We start from the raw sequence: 20,940 nt of genomic DNA, 5'->3' as shown, positions 1-20,940 counted from the left end.
CACCAAAGTGTCCGAAACAAAATTGGCACCCAAGTTATTTTGATTCCCCTACCCCTTAGCTTTCCAAACATGTACAACAAGTGCTTTGACTAAAAAAATCGAGCGACCTCAAAAAAACGAACAAATTTCCCCCTACTATAACAGAAAGGGTTGGGTAACAGACTTTCGGGTATTTCTCTAAGTAAATCATTAAATCATAACAATGTTTGCGGGGGAAACTTCTTTTATTCAAATATCCAATTATAACATTTGTCCATCAAGCACCATTTTTACTGACAACCTGACAAACTACAATCTGGATAAAGATCTATCTCAGCGCAAACGTATCATATAACACACAAGAACAAGTTTTTGATAGCGGCAATAAAACAGTAATAAATTATTTACAGTCGTACGATAAAACTTGATAAAGGCGTAAAAAGTAAAGGTCTAACCTCAGACCCTCAAATGATATAGTCTGAATCATAGACCTCGAAAAACTACACATAGCATATTATATATCCATAAGGAGCACGAATCCGTTACTGGAAGTCAGCAGCCTACAAATGATACTTGAAGTCCATGATGTGAATGGCTGTTTAACACTTGCTATGCATCTGTTCTGATTTACCAACTGGTCTTCCTGGGTCAATTTGCATTCCAAGAATGGAAGCATAATTTCGTATTATGTGAATTTAAAGATTGAGCAACACTGAGAATAATAGATTCCCAAGGATTAAAGCCATTGATTTCAAAGCCCCGAAAGGGCTAGATCCGATACTCCTGGATGACAAATGAAGCCACCAATTTCCTATCCAGAACACATGACCTGTGTTTTCCAAGCAAACATTCTAAATGCGGGGCAAACTTAAGGCTTCACTTTTTCTTGCTTGAGAAAGGTTGAAGATTCCTTTCTAGCCCTACCACTACCTGAGCGTTGAAAGAGTCTTGAATTATAAGTTAAGCTAAATAACCACGACAAACAACAAGTAAGCAAACAGTACAGCTATGCAACTTATACCTTAAAAGAATATCACGTGTAATTGAATATGTCGATAAAATATGTAACGAAAAAAGCATTTAAAAAACAAGACTGCAAATCATTATCAAGCAAACTCTTTGTTCTGTATCATCTCCGAAAAAAAACAATACGACGGAGTGTTGTCTCTTACCAAAAATGTCATGATGAGGTATGAACCTTAGCTCTCCACCTGTGAGGATGACCTGATAAATCATGAATTAGAATCACACGATTGTGCCATGAATCGAAATGAAGTAAGAAAAGCGAAAGCCTATACGATGCCTGCATTCATTTCCTTGCAAGGGTCATGTTTCATTTTGCGACGTAAATAAATAACGCCTATCAAAACAAATAAACCTATTCATTATCGTCTTGCGGTGGGTAAAAATGTGTTTTTCGCGAGTAGACGTCACAAATAGTGTTCCCCTAATCAAAAAAATTTGCTGACTAGCCTTTGTTTACAAACGGATCAGCAGGGGTCGTTCGGACAAAAGAAAAGGTGCTTTTGATTAGCAAATATTAAATCTCTCTATAACAAAAGCGGGCGATTTAGTTATTGCAGCGAAAAACATGCGATCCAGGAGTTTGGATATTATAGTATCTATAAATTAGATTATTCAATCTTTAGAGCGCTTTAGAGTTGCATTTCCATAATAACGTTGCCACACGGCAATCAAGCAGTACTGATTTCTATAAACTACACTTCAAACAAGTGATACTTTTAAGGACCTACCCGTTGACATAATCAACAGAAAACATCAAATCCAAAATAAACAAGTGATACTTTTATGGACCTACCTGGTTATGCATTTAACACATATATAATTGATATCTACGTGAGCATGAACGTTAAACAATCATTCAGAACACAAATAGTACGATTTATTAAAATTAGTCGTTTGTTTTTTATTAAAAAAAAAACGTTTAGAAACCAAAATTTCATGCTCTTGAAATATTCTTTTATATTCAAGACTTCGTGAGCATAAAAAGACAGCTATCTCGTCAAAAAATTGAGTAATTTGGCTAAGAACATTGCGTCCCTCACATGACTTAAGGTTTAATCTCAAAATTAATACCTTATGAAATTTAGAGTTTTACTGTGGTGGTCATCTTTGAGATTGAGATTGCCCTTTTTTCATGTAGAGGAATAGTCGATGTTTTCATATGACAATAAGGCCAATCTCAAAGGCAGAACAGGATTACAAGATTTCCAATTTTCCAAGACACTTATTTTGAGATTGAACCTTTAGTCATGTGAGGGACGATTTATGTATGCTTATTAATAGTGATTCTTATAGATAAAGATGCGTTTTTTGAGCTGAAAAGTTTTTTTACAAAAATCTGCTTGACCCATCTTTTACCTACTTTCATGCAAAAAATCAGAAAAAAACAACGATCCAATATTTCACAATGTCCAAAAAACCCTTTTTTAGCCGTTTTTGGCCCAAATTAGCCCAAAAACATTTTTTTTCGAAAATCGGGCTCAGTCACATTCGAGGGTTTATAGTTATGCATCTTTGTGCAAAAAATCATAAAGAATGAAAGAGCCAATCTCGAGAGAAGCTAATACCTAAGTAATTGATAATGTGCTTATAAAAAATATCGAATTTGGCCAGTTTTTCTATAAAAACACGCCAAGCAACCAAAATTTCATGTCTAAACAAACATATGCTTCAAAAGTAAGCCCTCATGAGCAAAAAAAACATCTATCTCATATAAAAATTGAGTAATTTGACTAAGAACATTGATGTATGCTTATTAATAGTGATTATTATAGATAAACATGCGTTTTTTAAGCCAAATAAATTTTTTTGCAAAAATCTACTTGAGCCATCTTTTACCTATGATGGTACCCTACTTTCATGCAAAAAATTAATGATCCAATTTTTCACAAAGTCCAAAAAAACCGTTTTGTAGCCGTTTTTTGGCCCAAATTTGCCCAAAAAAATTTGTTTTCGAAAATCGGGCTCCGTCACATTTTGGCCACCAACGTTTTGCACCTTTGTACCAAAAATCAAATGATTCCTATGATTCAATCTCGAGAAAAGCTGGTAACGAACGGACGGACGGACGGACAGAGGTGAATTTATAGGACCTCCACCCCACCGGGGTAGGTCCAAAAACATCAACTTTATGGTTACATATTCCACTTAAAGGAAAACTGGCACACCACTAAATCATTTTTTTCTGTAAATTTGATAAAAAAAAATTTAAAAGGTCAAATCGACGAAAGATAGAAATCATTACTCTCATACTGTAAATCAAAACACTTCCATAATTTGAATTAGTTAACGGTTTTGTGCTCGTTAAAAAGATAATCCAGAGTGGAATTATTATCAAAAAAGAATTAAAAAATTAAAAATTAAAAAATGGAAAAACGAAGATGAAAGATGAAGAAGAAGAAAATCAACTTCTTGTAGAATAATACTATGATCTTCATTTTTGTATCAGAAACTCTTCAATCTTAGAACGTCATAAATGCGAAAAAAGATTCAAAAAGGATTCATTCAATCAAAGAATACAGCTTAAAACTTTGCCCTGGTTGACTTAAAAAAGGGCTCTTTTTGGACATAATAACTCGTACAATTCGAAAATTACACTCGTGATTTTTTTTGTTTCGAATTTTAAAAATTAATAACGAAAAAATCACTCGTGCAATTACATTCGAATTGCACTCAGGGGGGGGTCGGTACTAAAATCTCAGACATCATGACATTTAGTGACGTGGTGGTATGCATAAAAAGCTCAAAAATGATTTTAGTACCATGTGTACTAAAATACCAAAAAGGGTGGTCCCTTAAAGAAATTTTTGAAAAATCTTAGTATTTTGTTCTAAAATCAGCCAAAATGGAGCATTTTTTTAACAATTTTGGAAAAAATTTGATTTTTTTTTTCAGGAATTTTCGAAAAAATCTTCAGAAATCTTTCAGAATTTTTCCAATTTTCTAAATATTTTTTAAAAATATTTTTATGTACAGTTTAGCACAGTTTAGTAATAAAATCATATTATTTTGCAGATTGATGCGCTAAATTCGACTAGGTTTGTAACAATGACCCCATTTTGGTAAATTTAAACCCGTAAAAGGGCAAAAAATGGGTGGTATCTATGTTAAATTGCTCAAAATAATTTTAGTACATGTGTACTAAAATAACATTTTCGAAAAATAGGTGGGGGTATGTCAAAAATTAGCGAAAATCCTTTTAGTACTCATGTATGTCTTACATTTTAGTACTGACCCCCCCCCCCCTGTTGCACTCGTTATCATGTGATTACATATAATAATTTCAGCGACCTTTCAGCTTTTAGCCAAATTATCCCAAAAGGTTTGCCCTTTTCTTTCGTAAAGAGTTATCAAAATCCTAACATCTTCCAATGCCTCCGATATTCCTTCAATTTGCCTGTCCAGTGTTAGTGAAGCAACTGCACTTCTGTTGGATAACATTTTAAGTTAATTCAAACCTACCGTAGAAAGTTGTGTCACAACATATCATAGAATTATCATAGACACTGGAATAACAACTGACTGATTTTTGCCACTTTCTCGTGCCTTGTCTGCAGTAATGACATTATTGTTGAATGAACCTCCTTCCACCATTCAATTACTTTTCAGAGCATTTTAATTGCATTTCTCATCAAAACGCACTTATCTAATTCCCAAATGAGACTTTAAGTATTATTAGTCAAACTCATATATATTTAATTGGCTAATGATATGTTGTTATGACGTTTTAAGTTGTGAGAAAGATGCAAAAAAAATTTATGTATAAAAAATTGAACATTCACACCGGAAATTTTCAACTTTTCAAATTTTCATCTCCACCGTTTCATTCGATGTTAATCCAGAGTCTCTATACTAATTCCATGGTCACAACCATTGACGTCCAAGCCCGAAGGGCTAGACTCCTGGATGGGAAATGAAGCCACTTATTTCCCATTCAGAACGCCCGCTTTTGATTTTTACACAAACGCCAGATTGAATAGAATACAGTCCTCAAAAAAAAGGAACCACTAGATACAATCTTAGAGATTCTACTCTAGCCCTTCGGGCTTTAAACTCAATGGTCACAAACACCGAATATCGTCACTTCCTTTTTCACCAAAGAGCAAGAAAAACACTTGGTATGAGCAAACTTTACACCATCCAATACACACAAACAACATTGTATAATCTGTGAACCAATCTCTAAGAAAAAGACCAGTTTGCTTGTGATGAAGTTGAAACTAAATTTACGTTGCTTGTTCCTTGTCTTCATCAATTTATGAATGAAGAGCTATGCTATATATAAAAACTTATCCAAAACTTGATACATTATTTAAAAATGGTATCCCTATCTATTGAATGTAAGAAACATTTTTTTCTTATAAGCAATTAGGATCAGCGGACTATTCTTTGGTAAAGAAATATACTTGCCTTGTGCATCCTTCACTAAATGGAAAAACTTATTACATAAAGGAAAAGAGATTTCAGGTATTTTAACTCACAACAAAGAATCATAACTGTTTAAACTATCTGCAAATAACTGGGATATTTTACTTCTGAATGTCATTTACTTTGCTCCAACTTTCTCATTAGTATAGACTCTCATACAATGGGAAACAATAATTCTTATGAATAATTCCATTAATTTGACTGTTCTTTTAATAGAAAAATTCTTCATTAGCAATCCATATTTCAATCCTCGTCATTTTCCCAAGTGAAAGAGCTTTTGTTTAAAGATTAAGTAAGAAATTATTTCTCAAGACCTTGCCCAAGAATATATTCAGGTTTTTGACTAATAACGTTTCCACATGACATTTCTAAGGCTGCCTAAAGAAGACCCGTCCGTTACACACTGGACTATTAATGGATTTGGTTTCAATAAGTTAAATCCTTTATAAAGTACACGTTTTTTTTTATAAGAACAAACTATATAAGAACATGAGGCTTCGAGGCCCAAAAATTTAAGAACATTTTAAGAACATTCTAAGGCTTTGAAGACTTAAAAACATGCAATTTCTTAAGAAATTACATCAAAGTGTTCAAAAAATGCTGAAAATAAGAACATTTTAAGAATATTTTTAGGCTTCAAATCCAAAAAACTAAGAACATTCCGAAGGCTTCGAAAATTTTTGACGTTCTTATAAAAAAAAACGTATATACTATACTTTATATACTATACTTACACAAGGAGTTGGATTTCGTTGCAATAGTTGAAGAAATGGCTGTGAAAAATGTCCAAATCTATCATATTTTTTTTTAAATCTGAAGAAGAAAAAATAGGTAAAAATTAACTGAGACTTGAAGGAAAGAAAATTTTAAACAGGATTTCCGAGAGAAAAGGAAAAATACCAAGGATAAATGTTTGGAATACTTTGATTAATCACAGGAAAAAGTAAGTAAAATTACAAAAACTTCTTCTGATGCATTTACTTTAAGGAAGAAAACTTAGTCGGGCAAAATTTCGCTATTTTAATGAAAGTCTTTGTCACGATCCTCTTAAAGGTGAAAAATATTTCCGCCCGGAAAAACTTCATCAGATCCCTAAAACTTGGCATTTTCCCTTACGAAGTTTTACCATTGCACATTCAATTTCCCTAAGTTGTTAAAGAATCAATTTTTTGTACTCAGAGGATATTTGCCGAAATCTTTTTTCCGTATCAAAATTGGTAAAGTCATGGATAAATAAAATCTTCTTTTTTTTTCGAAATCTAATTTTTCTTCTTCATCCCATATCGATCTGTTGAAGGTTTTCGTTGAATACAATTTTAGTGTTTTGCATAAAGTTGTAAAGTTCCAAATTTTGATAATTTTAATAATACAAAAAAAAAAACATAAACTAAAACAAAGTAAAGTAAAAGTTATTGATAAACAAATCTTGATAAAAAAAATAGGACAGAAAATAATAACATTCACACATAACAAAAATCAACAAAATTAAGTAATCCCAATAACAAAATAATTATGCACTCATTAATCCAATGGAACCAAGGGAAACGAATCAAAAAATGACCTAAGAACCAATTCTTTTTTTAGTCTCAAATTGTTCTTATTCTGTTTTGAGGTATTATGCTTTATATGTAGTTCCTAAATTATTGTTTTTTGTTTTTGAGCCTCGCTGCTCTTGAAAAAAGTGATCTCACACGAAGAAAAATATACTCAAAATTGTTCTCAATAATGGCTTTCTTTGGAAAAGCACATTCTTCCAATCGGAATTGGTATGACAATACCTTTAACACGTAGTCCAAATCTCTCGTTTTTAAATCAATAATAATTCAAATAATACTGCTACTAATTAAAATGATGATAAATAAGGTTTTAATTAATTAATTAAAAAAACAAACAGAGACAATCATAGGAAAATTACAGATATTTAGGTTGAAAATCACGTTTCCGATTTACTTACATAAATCAAAAATCAAGTGCTTTTATTTATGAATTAGTGATCAAAAAGCGATATAAATTTCAGGCAGACTGTATTGCAATATCTTAAAGAAAGAAAAAAAGGACAGCAAAATTCAAAAATAGGCCAGCTATTCCGGTTTGCTACATTTCTAACAGATTAATTAAAGCTTGAAAAAAAATTTTTTCTTCACGTTAAATTTTGTCCCTTCCTAAAAAAAACAACAAAAAGAACACTTCAATTACACAGTCAGGAGATCACAATAAAAAGGAACCTTGAAAATAATCTGATTTAGTCAGACCACAACCTGGTTTCAAAGGATGAGATTTTTGAAATCTCTCAGAGAAAGAGATAAAGCGATAGAACAAGAACTAAACAACAACAAAATGCACAGTGTCATCACAACAAATGGGCAAAAATATTACATTAGGGGAAAAAATACAAAATAGACGAAACTGGTAAAAAATAACTGGCAATGGTGAGAATGTGCTCGTATCAAAAACAGAAAAAAATAACTTTAAAAAAAACAACATAAACAAACACGAAAATATTTAAAAATACGGCATTATGTATTTGATGGTACACGTTTTTTTTATAAGAACAAACTATATAAGAACATACAGCTTGGATGGCCAAAATACTAAGAACAAGTTTTCTTAACTTAACTGCTATAAGGCTTCGCACACTCGAAAACACCTAATTTCTTGGGAAAATGGACAAAAATAGTCAAAAAATGGTGAAAATAAAAATATGTTAAGAACATTTTAGGCTTGAAACTCAAAAACTTAAGGACGTCCGAAGGCTTCAAAATTTTTGAATGTTCTTATAAAAAAACATGTAGTCAGCCATCTAGCCTCTTATGAAGATTATGTAGAACAAGCTATCGATCAAAGGAATATACTATTAAAGTGAAAGATCCGTCCTTGTCCATGGTCGGATACAGGAGGTAGGCTATCTTATTCATGGAGAGTAATTAGTTTCCATATAAGGTAATACGATAATAAAGTGCACTCTCCACTCTCCTCCATTGGTTATAGCCTCCCTCTGTATCCGACCCTGCTTGTCAATGACCTAGCATCCCATGTATTCGTTAAAAGAAGACGACTTGTATGCGAAAGAACAAATCAAAATGTCCACTTTTTTAAATCAGAAGAAAAGACGAATGAAAACGTGGTAAAGGCTGACTCATTCATAACGCACGAAAGTGTCAATGGAAGAAACAAAGAAAAAGGAAAAAAACGGCAATCTTGGAGGACAGTAAAAAATATTCTTCTATTTACATTTTCATTAAATCAATCATTACCAACGGATGATCAAGAATTCTGAAACAAAAACAAGAAATGGGAAAAATATAACGTAACAGAAGAAAAAAAAAGATCCTTCACTCTAAGGGAACGACGCATGGTATATTTATGAAATGCTGATCTAGCATTGGCACAAACACCCATACGGAGGAGTATTTAGGAGTGCTGGATCATAACAAAAACCAAAAGTGACTTTATTCCAAAAAATATATTCAAAAAAGTGAATATAATTTACTATAATGTTCAACAACAATACAAAAAGACTTACATAAAACTGAAAGAAAAAAAGAATGTCTTTTTCTTTTGAATGAAATCGAGTGTTTCTATTTTTAAATGAAGACATTTTATTGTGAATTTATTCGAAAACTTCTTTGCAATCTTTTTGTTTACATTTTGTCTTCATTCACTTTCGTTTACTGTTGAAAACATAACAAAGTTTTAGCTATACTCTCAAACCACGTATAACTGTCGGTTAAGCCAATCAGCTTTCGGGCTGACATCAGCATGTATTTCAAAGTATACCATGGAATTACCAGCAACTCCGACCCCTACTATAAGTATAGCGCTATTCCCTTTAAAGCAGCCTAAAACTTGATTCACCATTTCTTCATCGTTGCTTTCTTCCTTTCTTACCAACCGCTTTGCCATACCAGGGCCGGCGAATCGGTTTTAAAAGTGAGGGGGCTAAATGATATAGTGACTAAGGAGGCCCCACCACCATGGTTGGGGCCGACGGGCCATAAAATTTTTGAAATTATGGTACTCTACATTGGCCTAGAAGTGGTCTAAATTTAATTTTTGTGAAGTTATTGGAATGAAAAAATCAAAAAAGTTAGGCGTTTTTTTATACTGATAATCACCAAAGAATATACTACTATATAATAACAAAATGAAACCTTTAAGTAAATAAAGCGGACTTTTACATGTTCAAAATTCATAAGTAAAAGTAGATTGAGAGTGATAAAAATTAAAATTTTCCAAAGTAATTAAAGCAATGCTTTCGAGTCGACGCAACTCTCTACCAACTTCATCTAAATCAAGTTTATCCGTTAGATTTTTATATGGATATGGAGCAAAGAAAGATTGTTAAACCGTTTTGGCTTCATTGTTGAACGTAACCAAGTCTTTTTTCTCACCCTCTCTCTCTCTCTCTCTCACTCTTTTTTTTTTTGCAAAAAAGTGGGGGGGGGGACTACAGCAACCTAGCCCCCCCCCCCCGGTTTCGCCGGCCCTGCATACATTGGTAATAACCATGATACTAGTTCATGTACCATCCTCTACTGCTAAACTAATCGTTATCTTCATCGTGTTCCCAGCTACTAACATAAACTGATTCTTTACTACACTATTGTGCTTTTTTTGGCTTTTCATATAATTATCAATCATTTCATATTTTTCCTTGTTATTTCCATTAGTTTTTCAAGACTGACTAGTACTCCAGTAAAAAATGACACTTTCTGAACATAGTCATATCTCTAATTCGAACGTCCATAATTGGAATATTTTTGTAATTTGAACAAAAACATGGAATATCGTTTAAAATACTTTTGGTATTTCAAAGAGAGCTTTTGCTTATCCCTTGATCGAATTAGAGAGTCATCTGTTATGATACTCTACCAATGCCTCATCCGAGACATCACACATCATCACAAACAAAAAAATTAGCAAACGAAATAAGCTCACTTACAAATTAGCTATAGGTGTGAGAGGCAAAAGGGAAATAATGAGTTTATTTGAAAGGATCGTTGTTCATCATCATCGGGTTGTTCGAGTTCATTCCTCCTCCCATCATCATAGGTTGTTGTTGCGGTCGCATCTGCATGCCGTTGAAACCACCTGTTGCGCTGGCAGACATACCCATGTTGGCGTTGTACATGCCCCCTTGTTGTGGTTGCATCATACCTCCACCGAATGCCGGCTGGAATTGAAGTAAATAGAATTGTTAAGATGACGACGACCTTAAGTTTTGGTCAGGGACAATATTGCCACATGGTGAATAAATTTTTTTCCACGAAAATGTTTCTTGGCTAATCTTTATAGGCTTTCATCGAGCTTTTACCCCATCCCCCCCCCCAAAAAAAAGACTACAGCATTTAGATGGAAATTTTTGAAGTATATTCATACCCTTTGGTTCATGCCGTAAAATTGCTGTTGTGGTTGCATTTGGAATTGTTGTTGTTGTCCCATCATACCCATGCTGTTCATTCCCATCATGCCTTGCGGTTGCATTCCACCCATAGGTGCACCACCCATACCACCCATCGTGTTCATGGGCGGAAGGGTGGAGGGTGTGACATTTCGTATTTGGTAGTTATTGCCACCAGTCAGTTTCGTTTCACCACGTTGATTCCATTGATGACCTTTAGAAGTGTTCGCTTTCATTGTGTTGGGGTTAATGTTTAAACCGTCTAGAAAAGATTGAAAAAATTGTTGGAGGGGAACTAAATGCATCAACGATCTACCATATAATACAATGGCCTCTTTTAAACAGAAAGAATTCAAAATTGATTTTGAAATAGCTTATCTCGCGTCAAAGTAATCTTTATAAAAAAACAAATGTTTATGAATCAATCGTGCAGTATTCCCTTTCGAACAAAATTAGATCGAGTGTGAAGGATTCAAAATTAACTTTCACTCTTAAAGAGTAAGCTTGATTTTCTAAGCATGGAGGTCCAAAGGTTATCTAATGGCGGTTCCTCATGGATCAATTCAGTGAGTTGTACCTAGAGATTGAGCCATGCGTTGAAGTCCGGTATCCAAATCTCCAGTCATTCTGACGTTACTATCCATAGTGGTCATAGCCGCTGACGAGCTGCTTGGTCGTTCAGGTTGTAACAGATCATCAATTAGGTTTGGTGTGCTTGATGAGTTTACTGTTGCAGAGGTAGAAGTGTTGTTAAAAGCGTTGTTGAAATCGACGGATTGTTGTTGCTGAGCGAACATGTTCTGTTGGGGTTGACCTAGGAGAAAAATGTTAACATCTTAACCGGTTAAATCAAGTAAACAGGGAATTTTTAAATCGAATCTCATGCGGAATTCACTTGGCTTAGCTTTAAGTAATTTCAAACTATTCGAGGCTCGAATTGTATGTTTGGTCACACTGTCTATTTTCAAGTATTTAGGATTCAAGAAATCTCTTCAACCAAAACACACCGACATATAATAAAATTTTTCAAAACATAAAAATCGCCGGGCCGGAAGGCACATGCTTCCCTGACCTCGAACTATTTCACTTATCTTACCATAAGATGGTGTTGAGTTGAATGCAGAGGCGAAGTTAGAGGATGGCATTGTGTTTTGTACTGAAAACGCGTTTGAGGAGCCACCAAGCATCAACAAATCATCTGACGGTTTGTTGTTTGTGGAAGCAGATCCGTTTAGAGTTGGTTGCTGAGTTGGTTGCTGAGCTGGTTGGCTTGGGGCGGCGAACGGTTGGCTTGGAGCAAAAGGAGATTTGACAGACTGTTGGTGCTGTTTGCTTGCTGGAGGATTAAGAGGATTGGGCACCACATTATTTTGTTGGACGACGACATCTTGTGATTGTTTCTTCTTCTCGAAAGCTTCTAATATTTTTCGTTGTTCCGTCAAATAGTCGCTTTCTTCTTTGTTACTGGCTTGAACTGGTGGTGGTTGTTGGAAAGTGGCAGATGCTGGTTGTGAGAAAGCACTGATAGAGGAATCACCACTGAATGCAGGCAATGTCAACGGTCTAAAGATAAGAAATTAAAAATCAGACTACCTTGTGAACAAAAAAACAATAGCTCAGTTTTAAACAGTTTAGTTTTGTGTTCCTACACACCAGTTTAAAAGTGTTTTCTCTTTAAAATTGCAAAAATCTATTTATTTTTTCTCCCCAGTCAAAATGTACTCAAATGTACAATCATGGAAAAATTGGGAAAATGGGGGATGAAACTTTTTAGCTTATTACTTTGTTGGTGGCGCTGCACTTTTTCCTTTCTCCAGGGATGTCAAGTGTTGTTCCAAAGCTTCCAGTAAACTGCCTGGCGCTTTTGTCAAATCTGGAATGTCGCCTTTATCAATTCCAGCATCCTCTGCAGTCTTCAGGAACTCGGAAACACGCTCCATTCTTGATAAGAATTTTTTGTAAATTTCCAAAGCATTTCTACAATCCAGTTTCTTCATTTCGAAATATTTTTCCAGTAAATTGATGATGCCATCATTATAGCATGCAAATATTCTGATTAAATCCTAAAAGTACAACACAATCAACAATAAGACTAGGTTTTATTAAGCTATTGCCCTTGGGTTCAAAAATCTCACCCTAAAAGGGGGGTATTGCTTCCCTCAAATATGGATAAAGATTGAAAATTTCACCTCAATGAAAAAATGGGGTCTGAGGGGTTAAAAATTTCAATTAAATTTTTGTAAGGGGGTTACTCCTTAAGAGTGGTGGATAGGGGTACCTCTTATAAAGAGTGGATAGGTACCCCTTAAGAGCGGATAGGTACCCCTTAAAAGTGGATAGGTTTCCCTTAAGAGTGGATAGGTACCCCTTAAGAGTGGGTAGGTCGATGGTCTTCAGTGGTCTTTCTAGTTATGCATTCAACAAATGAATGAAGTTAAAACCTTGAAAAGGAGCATGAAAGCAGCAGTGATCACACCATTTGTAAGGTCGTTTGAATTTATCTGAAGAGAGAATAGAAAGATTAATTTGTTACTTATTCTGTAAATGTATTTAAGTTTCCTTGCAATTCTAAGTTACAAAAATGTAACTTTTGATTCCCCTTTCAAAACAACAATCCAAAATAAAATAAAGATGGCATACAAACACGATAATAAATTGATAATAAAATCATTTTGGTACCTCTGTTGATATGAGTGAATCGATTTGTTGTTGTATGACTGGAAGGGCTTTAAGTAGCTGAAAACAAGACAAATGGGTACTTTAAAATCAAAATCAAGTCATACTTGTGCATCTATTATATCATAACACTTTTATCATAATTGTGACCAATTCATAGGGCATAATATCTTTGCCGGTAACAAACCAACCTTGTTTTTGCTGGATATATTTGTTTGGTGGAGCCGGCAATGTAATTATAGTAGCCACGCAAAAGGTAAAATTAAATTTCCAGCAAAAACAGAAAAGTTGTTGCAACCGAATTGCCTACTTTTTTCTTTGTTACAGGCACATTCCTAGCAAATTGCTTGCCAAAGTTTCTACTCAGTCCAAATTCTTTTCTAACAAATAATAGCAGTTACACAATCTACTACTGTCAAAATGTTTCTCGGTTGTAATTATAAATTGTAGGACTCAACAACAGTGTTGGAAAAGTGCTGGAAAGATGCCATACCGGTATCAGCCGGAAGAATTTTTGTTCTTTGATTTAATAGAAAATGTGCTAAGACAAAGAAAAATACAAAGCCATACCTTTGTTGTGTCCATGTTTCTTAGTACTCCTTTATCTCTTCTGTAAAAATTAAGAAAGGGAATATAACGAAACCGTAGAGCTTTTGAGCCCCAAGCATCTTTATTCCACGTCAGTTTTACAACAAAAAACAGAATGAAACATACGCTCTACATGACAAAAGATTTTAGAACAAAACTGTAAAGAGCTGCTTACCCTCGTGCTGCTCGACAAAAATCATAGCCCATTTGTCTGTATGAGTATGCTTTTTCTGCTAGATAAGTGGAATATCTACGAACAGCGTGTGACATGTCATATCCTACAGAAAGAAAAGAAAATATGTCAGGGAACATTACTTTTAGATCTTAAAATTGATATTTCTAAAACTTGTATCGTGAATATTTTGGTCACTCTTTGTCAGGGAAAGCACAATAATTTGTGCAACAAAACAAAAGGTAATATACGGGAGAACTTTTGAAACAATATGCTGTAAATAAATGTTGGTGTATTTACCTTGAATGCCACCCTTATCTAAAAATGTTTGTAGCATCCATGGTGTTTGCCGAGAAGCAACATATTGAATGAATCGCTGGAAATTTGAAAAAAAAGGGAGAAAACTTTAACATCTATGACTTTGTGAAGTGATGCCCACCAACAATAAACAAAAAAATAACAGTCGCTGTTCAATCAATCACAATTATTAAAAACTCTTGACAACAATCTACAAATGTTATCTTTATAACTTTCTTTGAAAATCAAGACCCCTATGAAAATAATTACCAAAATAAGAACACAGTTTATTGAAAAGTTACTACTAATGGTCAAACCTCGTTTGCATTAGCCATAAGGTGATGTGCAGTGACCAAGGATTTAAAGACAACTACCCAGCTAGAATTATTACATCTCTCAAACAAACTATCGGCTACTTCTGGAATACTAATGTTTGTGGCTTCAAGTGAATGTGTAATATCTAAAAATGAAAAGGTTAAAGAAAATACACGATTTTTAATTTCTCACATTAGGCTTACTAATGGAAGATTCCCATTTCAATAAGATTCTCGGACAATTACCCTTTTGGACAATTGCCCCTAGAGACAAATACCCTCAAGACATGCCCCTGGAGCTTATGGGACACTTCTCAACTTAAGCTTGGATTAGCAGAAAACATTTTATAACTTCTTCAGGTTTATGAAAAAATTAGATGGCACAGCCAGGCAACACTGTTTCCAATTGTTTTTGAATTTGTAATGTTTAGCAATTCAGATTTTCTCAAAATAATAAATCGACTCATGGTAGAAAATCTAAAAGTGCAAGAATGAATTATTTTTTGATGGAGGATTGTCTAGCCAAAAACTATAAGGGTTTTGGTTAATATCCAAAATAATGTGAATTGTCACCTTTAAAAATAATTAATGTGAAAAAGCCCAACAATAAAGCATCTTGAGAAAAAAAATTTTACTTACAATCCACATGTTTTCTTTTAGGTCCAATAATCTCATGTGACGTAGCCTTAGAAACAGCTTTTCCAATTCCAGATCCTGTCAAAGTGTGTTTTGCAGACTCTACTCTATCTATTACATTCATTTTGTGCTTTTCTTATAACCTAATCTATAAAACAAGATAAGATTGTTAATTATAAGATGAGAACATGTAATTTTTCTAAATTTCGAAGCTCCTCAATGAAATTATTATTGGCAATTCAGGGCAATTGACAAAATATGACAACAATCAAAATTTCTGACAACACCACATGCCTTGTTCTTAGAAAACATGGCTCTTGTCTCACTTCATACTAAACTAACATAGTTTTCCAAGAGTTTTTCAACACCAAAAAATTTCAGGACCCCATTTGAAACCATTTTTGAGATTTTAGCATGAGTAAATTAGACTTTAACTATAAATATCACATTTTTAGTAGGAAATACAGTTAGTTCCATAATGGCTGACTCTGGCAAATTTCTTACCCAAACCATTTAGTTTTCCCAGAGTATTTCCAGAATACTTTCAACACCATTTGATTTCAGGACCCTATTGAAAGCATTTTTGAGATTTTAGCCTGAGAAAATTAGACTTTAATTCTAAATGTCGCGTTTTAGTGGGAAATGCATTCCATAATGGCAAACTTGGGCAAATTTCTGACCCAAACCATTATGGTTCTCTGAGAGTATTTTCAAAATACTTCCAAGATCCAAAGATTTCAGGACACCATTTGAAATCATTTTTGTCTTTTTGAGATTTTGGCCAGAGAAAACCAAGTTTTAGCTTGAAATATTGGCATTTAGTATGAAAACTCGAACTCAATTTCTAGGGCGCCATTTTGGATTTATATGAAAACTCAAAATTGACTTTTCCTGGAGCTATCCCTGAAGTGTTTCATTGCTGAAAATTTCAAGTGTGTACCTTGAAAAGTTTAAAAGTTGTGGGTCCTCAAAAATGCTGCGTTCATACATTTTAAACCTTTATTATTTGAATGCATGCCTTTTTCATACTCAAATATAAAAAAATTAAAACATTTTAACTTGGTCATTAGTCAAAAAAGTCATTAAAATTGATTAGCCTCTGCGATGGAGTGCGAGGCTAAAAGCATGAAGACCAGCATGAATATGGCTCATCCTATAAAAGGAAGTTCATTCTATGGTGGCCTATCTTGAAGTGAAGGTGGTTGAACAAAATGTTTTTGGCATATTGATGGAACTGTCTGATGTTATGGTTGCTTGTCCTAGAGATGAAAGAATAATAATTTCTAGTTTTCAAGAGATGCAAAACAAAATCTTTCTTCTACATTTGGAAGGTCTCATCCCCCCTTATTAAGAAAGGGGGGTCAAAACTATGGGTGCACCAGAGAGCTCTGAAAAGTTGTTTATCATTGATTAAAAACCATCTCAAATTATTATGGTCTAATTATTAATTAGATGTTTTTTAGAAATAGCTGAAGAGCAAAGCTCATTGAATCTTCAATCTTCAGACAACTTGTCATTTCGGCCGAAATGAGGTTTGACGGTTACAAATTTTTAGAGGGAGCACAATGCGACGGAGAGCGTTGAGAATAAACTCTATTGGCTTCCAATAGTTTCCAATTCCAAAAGTAGTCGCAAATACTTCAAAACGCAAATTTGAGAATATCAAACGAATATCAAACGAATATCAAACGTCAAACGTAGAATATCAAACCAACTTCAACTTAATATAGCCAACATCAAAACTCCCTGCCCCTGAGATTGGTTTCCCACCACAAAAAAGCCAGCCCCTGAAATGTAGATATTATAAAAATTTTGCTCCTGCTCTTGCTTGAAAAGTAAGCAATCTTTGCCCCCGAGACTTCGATGATTTCTGCCATACTCTGCACGCAAACCAGACAAGGCCTCCTTGATCTTTTATAATATTAGTTCAGATAGAATAAAAACATACCTGATCAACACAACCAAACCTTCTGCGTTTACTCTTTCCTTTCCAACAACTTTCGTTTTTGCTTATCTAGGTTTTGAATCCACAAGTAATGAACCTCTTATAGCTTTATCTGAATAAATCTGGTTGAAAATCTTCTCTCAGGTTTCATTCCGTATGTTTTTTATCCACGTGGTGAACCGGTTTCCACGATTTCCTGATAATTAAAAATTGGAACTTTCCCGTGGGCGCGATTGGGCGTACTGCCATCGCGAAATATTTTTCGTGAAAATTTACCGTATTCTAACGCTAATATAATCTAGATAGGAAAGAAATATTAAATTTGATTCTTTTTTGTTTGTATTTCTAAATTTCAAGATAAAAAGAACTATCTACAAATTATTTTCTTTAACAGGCGTTGAATAGACCTTTTTTCAAAGAGGCTGTTAAAGGACTCTCAAATGACTTCAAAAGTCATTAGTATATCATTAATAAAATCAATTATTTCATATACACAACATTAAACATATTTCATTACGTCATCGTCCCTTGAGACTCTTTTCGCCCATAGTCACATTTTCTGTTTTGTTACTCTCACTTCAGTTACACGAGAGCTTTGAGAGAGATAAGACGTATGGTGTTGAGACATAAGTTTTCAAATTTTTACATGGTTTTTACTTTGAATTTCAATGTACATTCAAAGTACATTTTTCATGGCAGTTTTTACACAGTGACTACACTTAGGCAATCTGTTTGAACACTTCACTTTTCCATATCACAACAAATTCACGTATTACAAACATCTCCTGCATAATCAATGCCGTGCATATTTTGTCAGCGCCGTGCATATTTTGTCAACATCCCTTTCATTGTATAAATACCACTAAATATACAAGATAAGTAAGCATAAATTTATCGCCCGCGAGCACGGCTTAGCTAAGCGCACCTCTCTTATTCATTATCTAAGAATTGAAGCGGGTAAAGATTAACGCGCGGGCTGATAGCGGACAAAGGTTTTTGAAGATATTTTCAGTTATAATCCAAGGTAGAACAAACTAAACATAGAAAGGGGGTATTTTTTAGTGCACTATACGATTGGTATTTTTTTTGAATTTTATGTTTAGATTTTTCTACCCAGACCCGTTGCTATGTACGCGCGCCCTGTTGCTAAGACCTTTGCTTGAAATCGAAAGCGAAACCAAAATAATTTAGCGCACACTGCCGTTTGCGTAATATCGATAAAGTGAAAGGAGGCCCTGACTGACGCAAACTGGTCTTCAACAACCAAATCAAATCTCAAGCAAACTGCCTGTTCTTACAGTAACTGATACTTATTTTCACCACACCCACCGCATCACAAAACACAAAAAAATGTGCAGGTCCGAACGGGAACACTAAAAGCCTTGGAGCTAAGCAAGGAAATGCTTAATCATCCTGCATATATTCTTTATTCTTAGAAAAAATGGCTGATCGTGGGTGAAAAATTTAATTAATTGAATATATATAAGGCTGATGGAAATTAATGATATGTTTACCGTAATGACGATTTTCAGAATTCGATGCGGCCAAGTTTTCATTATTCATTATTCATTATTTTCCCATAAACATTTATTTTATGAATATCAAACGAATAAACGAAAACGGTCACTCACATATCAATTCTTCCCACGACTAACGTCAAATTGACGCTAATTTGAAAACCCGCAGTGTCTTTTGAGCCTTCTGGGCCATGACTCTAGACAGTTCTAGTTCACAAATTTTATATAAGAACTGGAAAGTGCGTGGTGAGCCTTAGGGGCCATCGTTAGGGTGGACAGGACAAAATTTTCCCCTCAAATTTAAAAAAACCAAACTAATTTTATTTGAAAGTCCTTACCTTTGTGAGAAAAATGAGGGGTCATTTATTAAAATTGGTTAAGTATTCCCAAAGTTATTCTATTTTCAAAACACAAAAAATCACCTTTTGAAAGAATCGCCTCCTTACACCACGCCAGCAAGAAATAATTTTCGGAAGCACCAAAATCACGCCAAAAATGGCAGATGAAATCTAGTCTTCCGTGTGGCGGGGTGTGGGGAGTTTTGCCGGTGCGGTCTGAAAATCGGCCCGATGACTGTTAAACTTTAGCCTATCGCTAATGAGCTGAAAATGATAGCTTAAAACAAATTTCACCCCTAGAAAGCTGAAATCCTCAGCTTTCAGATGGTGTATGGTGCTTAAATGAAAAAATCTGCAATCTTGTTAAAAAATCGCAATTTCTTCTTATTTTTCGAAATTCCAGACGGCCTGTAGATTTTCAAATAAAGCAGGTTGTGATAGATTGTAGCCTAATCTTACCCTGGGTTTACTAAAAAAACCGCGATTGAAAAGATGAACCAGCTTAATAGCGACACATTTGTTTCAATGTGGGTCGAGAATTTTCCGGTGCCGTGGTCAGTGCTAAATCGCATTTTCACCTTGACGTTGAAAAACATGAATATCTTACGACCCTGCCGGTGCACCCGACAGTCGGGTGCTGTCGGGTGTTTTGTCGGGTGCTGAAATTTCTAAATTTGCGAAAACACCCGACAAATAGTGCACCCGACAGTCGGGTGCTAAAAATTCCTAACTTAGTGAGAACACCCGACAATCAACACCCGACACCGCCTGATGGGCATTTGGCGGATTTACGCCCTATACTATTTCCCGCCATCTTTTCCGATGCCGTGGGGCATCAGTCAAATGATATGAACATCATCGGCCCTTATAAAGCACTATTTCTCGTCACCGGCGGAAAAGGGCCGGCGTGTAAATTGGATCAGCGATGGGTTTAATAGAGATCTTCGAGTCCTAATCGGTGAAGGTGAAAAAAGTTTCGGGGGCAGGAAAGTGACGAAAATTCTGAGGTAGAGAAAAATAAGCTTCGGCGTAATAATAAGGGCAATTATCACCCAAACTCGAACCCAGTCCCTTAGTTTGCTTTTTTAATTTATCATTCTGATATAGCGCTCTTTTATCCGTGGAACGATTGTATCGCGTCCATAAGTAAAATTAAAAAGTGCGATATGCAAGTGGCTCTGGGTACGAGTTTGGGCGCAACTTCGTCCCGTGTATCCTAGGTTTTTTTTACGTTACTAACTACTGATCGATACGATAGAAACGCCATACCTGACATTAACCTTTACCTCTGAGGGCCAACCTCTCATTTCAACTTAATCTCGATATCATTCTTTTTATTTAGAGTCGCAAATAAGAGAAAATGAATCAAATAGCGATAACAGGTGATCACTTTTAATTTGATATTTACATTTTAGTCGTAAAAAAATTGCCGTGTCTTTCTTTTGATTCTCTACTTTGATCATATGTTTCGATATTCTTAAATTCCAGCCTGCATTCGATGGTCAATCTATTTCTCCGTGTTTAGGTTTGAGGCATGACATCCCACCCACTCGCTTTTTTCTCTTCTTTTCTTCGTTTTTTAGACATTCTGATGATGACAAAACACACGGACGTACTGGTTTATCC

General features: G+C 34.7%; 1 protein-coding gene across 1 annotated transcript; it reads right to left on the bottom strand.

Annotated features, from left to right (window-relative positions):
• Positions 1 to 6,752: 6,752 nt before the first annotated feature.
• LOC136810419 (phosphatidylinositol-binding clathrin assembly protein LAP-like) lies at positions 6,753 to 15,663 on the bottom strand. The gene is made up of 13 exons (XM_067066984.1): positions 15,518 to 15,663; positions 14,882 to 15,024; positions 14,568 to 14,643; positions 14,271 to 14,373; positions 14,078 to 14,117; positions 13,511 to 13,567; positions 13,273 to 13,332; positions 12,614 to 12,894; positions 11,928 to 12,394; positions 11,409 to 11,645; positions 10,810 to 11,093; positions 10,373 to 10,603; positions 6,753 to 8,703 (listed from the first exon to the last, which is right to left on the bottom strand). Exons 1-12 carry the CDS (start codon positions 15,636 to 15,638, stop codon positions 10,415 to 10,417), a joined length of 2,058 nt encoding a protein of 685 aa, XP_066923085.1. The 5' UTR covers positions 15,639 to 15,663; the 3' UTR covers positions 6,753 to 8,703; positions 10,373 to 10,414.
• Positions 15,664 to 20,940: the final 5,277 nt, after the last annotated feature.

This window comes from Clytia hemisphaerica, unplaced genomic scaffold (assembly GCF_902728285.1).
Source record: "Clytia hemisphaerica strain Z4C2 unplaced genomic scaffold, Clytia hemisphaerica genome assembly, whole genome shotgun sequence".
Lineage (NCBI taxonomy): Eukaryota > Metazoa > Cnidaria > Hydrozoa > Leptothecata > Clytiidae > Clytia > Clytia hemisphaerica.
The sequence above is the reverse complement of the archived record's forward strand: the minus strand, read 5'-3'. Positions and strand labels throughout refer to the sequence as shown.